This window comes from Hipposideros armiger, unplaced genomic scaffold (genome assembly GCF_001890085.2).
Source record: "Hipposideros armiger isolate ML-2016 unplaced genomic scaffold, ASM189008v1 scaffold_23, whole genome shotgun sequence".
NCBI classification, from domain to species: domain Eukaryota; kingdom Metazoa; phylum Chordata; class Mammalia; order Chiroptera; family Hipposideridae; genus Hipposideros; species Hipposideros armiger.
This window is the reverse complement of record NW_017731373.1, coordinates 5,011,116-5,012,774: the sequence shown is the minus strand read 5'-3', so window position 1 is coordinate 5,012,774 and position 1,659 is coordinate 5,011,116. Positions and strand designations below refer to the sequence as shown.

General features: G+C 43.0%; 1 protein-coding gene across 1 annotated transcript in view; it reads right to left on the bottom strand.

Annotated features, from left to right (window-relative positions):
- Window positions 1-1,659, bottom strand: part of LOC109379198 (aldehyde oxidase 2-like) — a 110,991-nt gene that overhangs the window by 29,559 nt on the left and 79,773 nt on the right. Inside the window, exon 22 of the mRNA XM_019635608.1 lies at window positions 163-258. Coding sequence (XP_019491153.1) covers window positions 163-258 — 96 coding nt within the window. The remainder of the gene's footprint in view (window positions 1-162; window positions 259-1,659) is intronic.

Sequence of the window (1,659 nt, the reverse complement as noted above, 5' to 3'; positions counted from 1 at the left end):
TGTGATTTCTGCCACCTCAGCCATTCTAAGAAGTCTTTCAACTAAATAGTCAAAATATCAGGGTTTGAGTACAGGGAGTTGTCATTTACTCTAAAATTAGTGCCAAATGTCAGTCATGTCAATAATGTACAGAGATGAATGACTTAATTTTATTTATCTTACCTGTAGCATTTTGGTGTGAATACCTTGTCCCAGTTCATTGCCTCCATGTGTGACCAATACAGATCCATCAGTGTAGATATGAACGAGTGCAGCTGCCTAGTAAAACAACCAGGAAGGGAAAGCTCAGTGTAACTTTAGTGAGGTTCAGTATAAAAAAATGAGGTAGGAAAACACCAGTCTCATAGAACGTGAAGGGTCAGAGAGACAAGCTTTCCTGGTAGGATTCTAAGGCTTACTTCTGCTTTGTGCAAAATTTACCTGCAAAGAACATTCCTACGTAGGAACCTGATTTTAGTAAGAGTCCCTTGGGATACTCAGGAGTTGTGGGTATCAGTTCTAACTATTTGAAAGTCAGTCCCTTGCTTAAAATTTCTGACAAATCCCTCAACTAGAAAATTAAACATTTTTAAGTACTTGCACATATTATGTGCCAACCTGGGCTCAGCTCTAGATATATAAAAAATAAGCAAGATGTGCTTCTTCCTGAAGTAGTTCACAGTACAGTCGGGAGCCAGGCTGGAAAGCTACTCATTAGAATACAGAATGATTCATAAGATAAATGGGTATGGCATTAGGGGTCTTGGAGACCTGGGAGGACAGATCCAACTGTTTCTGTGGAGCTTAGGGAAGGGTTTCCCAAACAGACAACTGAATGGAATCATGAAGGGAAAAAGGGTTTCCTCTGGGCAAGGTGGGTAAAAACTCCCCACTGTCTGTGAGGGAGAGCCCTGCTCCTTACTATAATATGAGGCCCTTCTGGATTTGGTCTCTTGTAGTTTTCCAGTTTCACCTGTGTCTTTTTCTGCCTTGCTTCTAAGTCTGGCCTTCCCACTGTTCCTTCCTCACCTGTGCTCTTGCTTATACTGTTCTCTCCTCATCTTCTCTCCAGCCTTCAGACCCACACACCATAGTCTATTCTGTTCAAACTTCCCGAACACTTCTTTTTCCCCTCTGGGGAGGATCATTGACCTCCTTCTCTGCACTTACTGTGACAGGGGTGTACTGGGTTGAATAGTGTCCCTCCACCAAATTCCTGTCCACCTGGAACCTCATAATGTAACCTTATTTGGAAATAGTCTTTGCAGATGTATTTAGTTAGGATGAGGTCATACTGGATTAGGGTGGGCCCTAAAATTCAATGAGCATTTGTCCTTATGAGGCCATGGGGAGAAAGCCATGTGAAGATGGAGGTAGAGATTGTAGTATGTTGCCACAAGGCAGCGAACACCAGAAGCCACCAGGAGCTGGAAAATGGCAAGGAAAAATTATTTCCTGGGGACTTCTGAAGTTGCATGGCCCTGCTGACATCTTGATTTTGAACTTCTAGCCTCCAGAACTGTGAAAGAAGAAATTTATTGTACCACTCAGTTGGTGGCGCTTTGTTACGGCAGCCACAGGCAGCCACAGGAAACAAATATAGGGGTGACAAGCTTTTTCATTAAAATCTCTTGGAGGAAAGGCACCCAATCTCGTTCATCTTTGTGTCCTGAGGAGAAC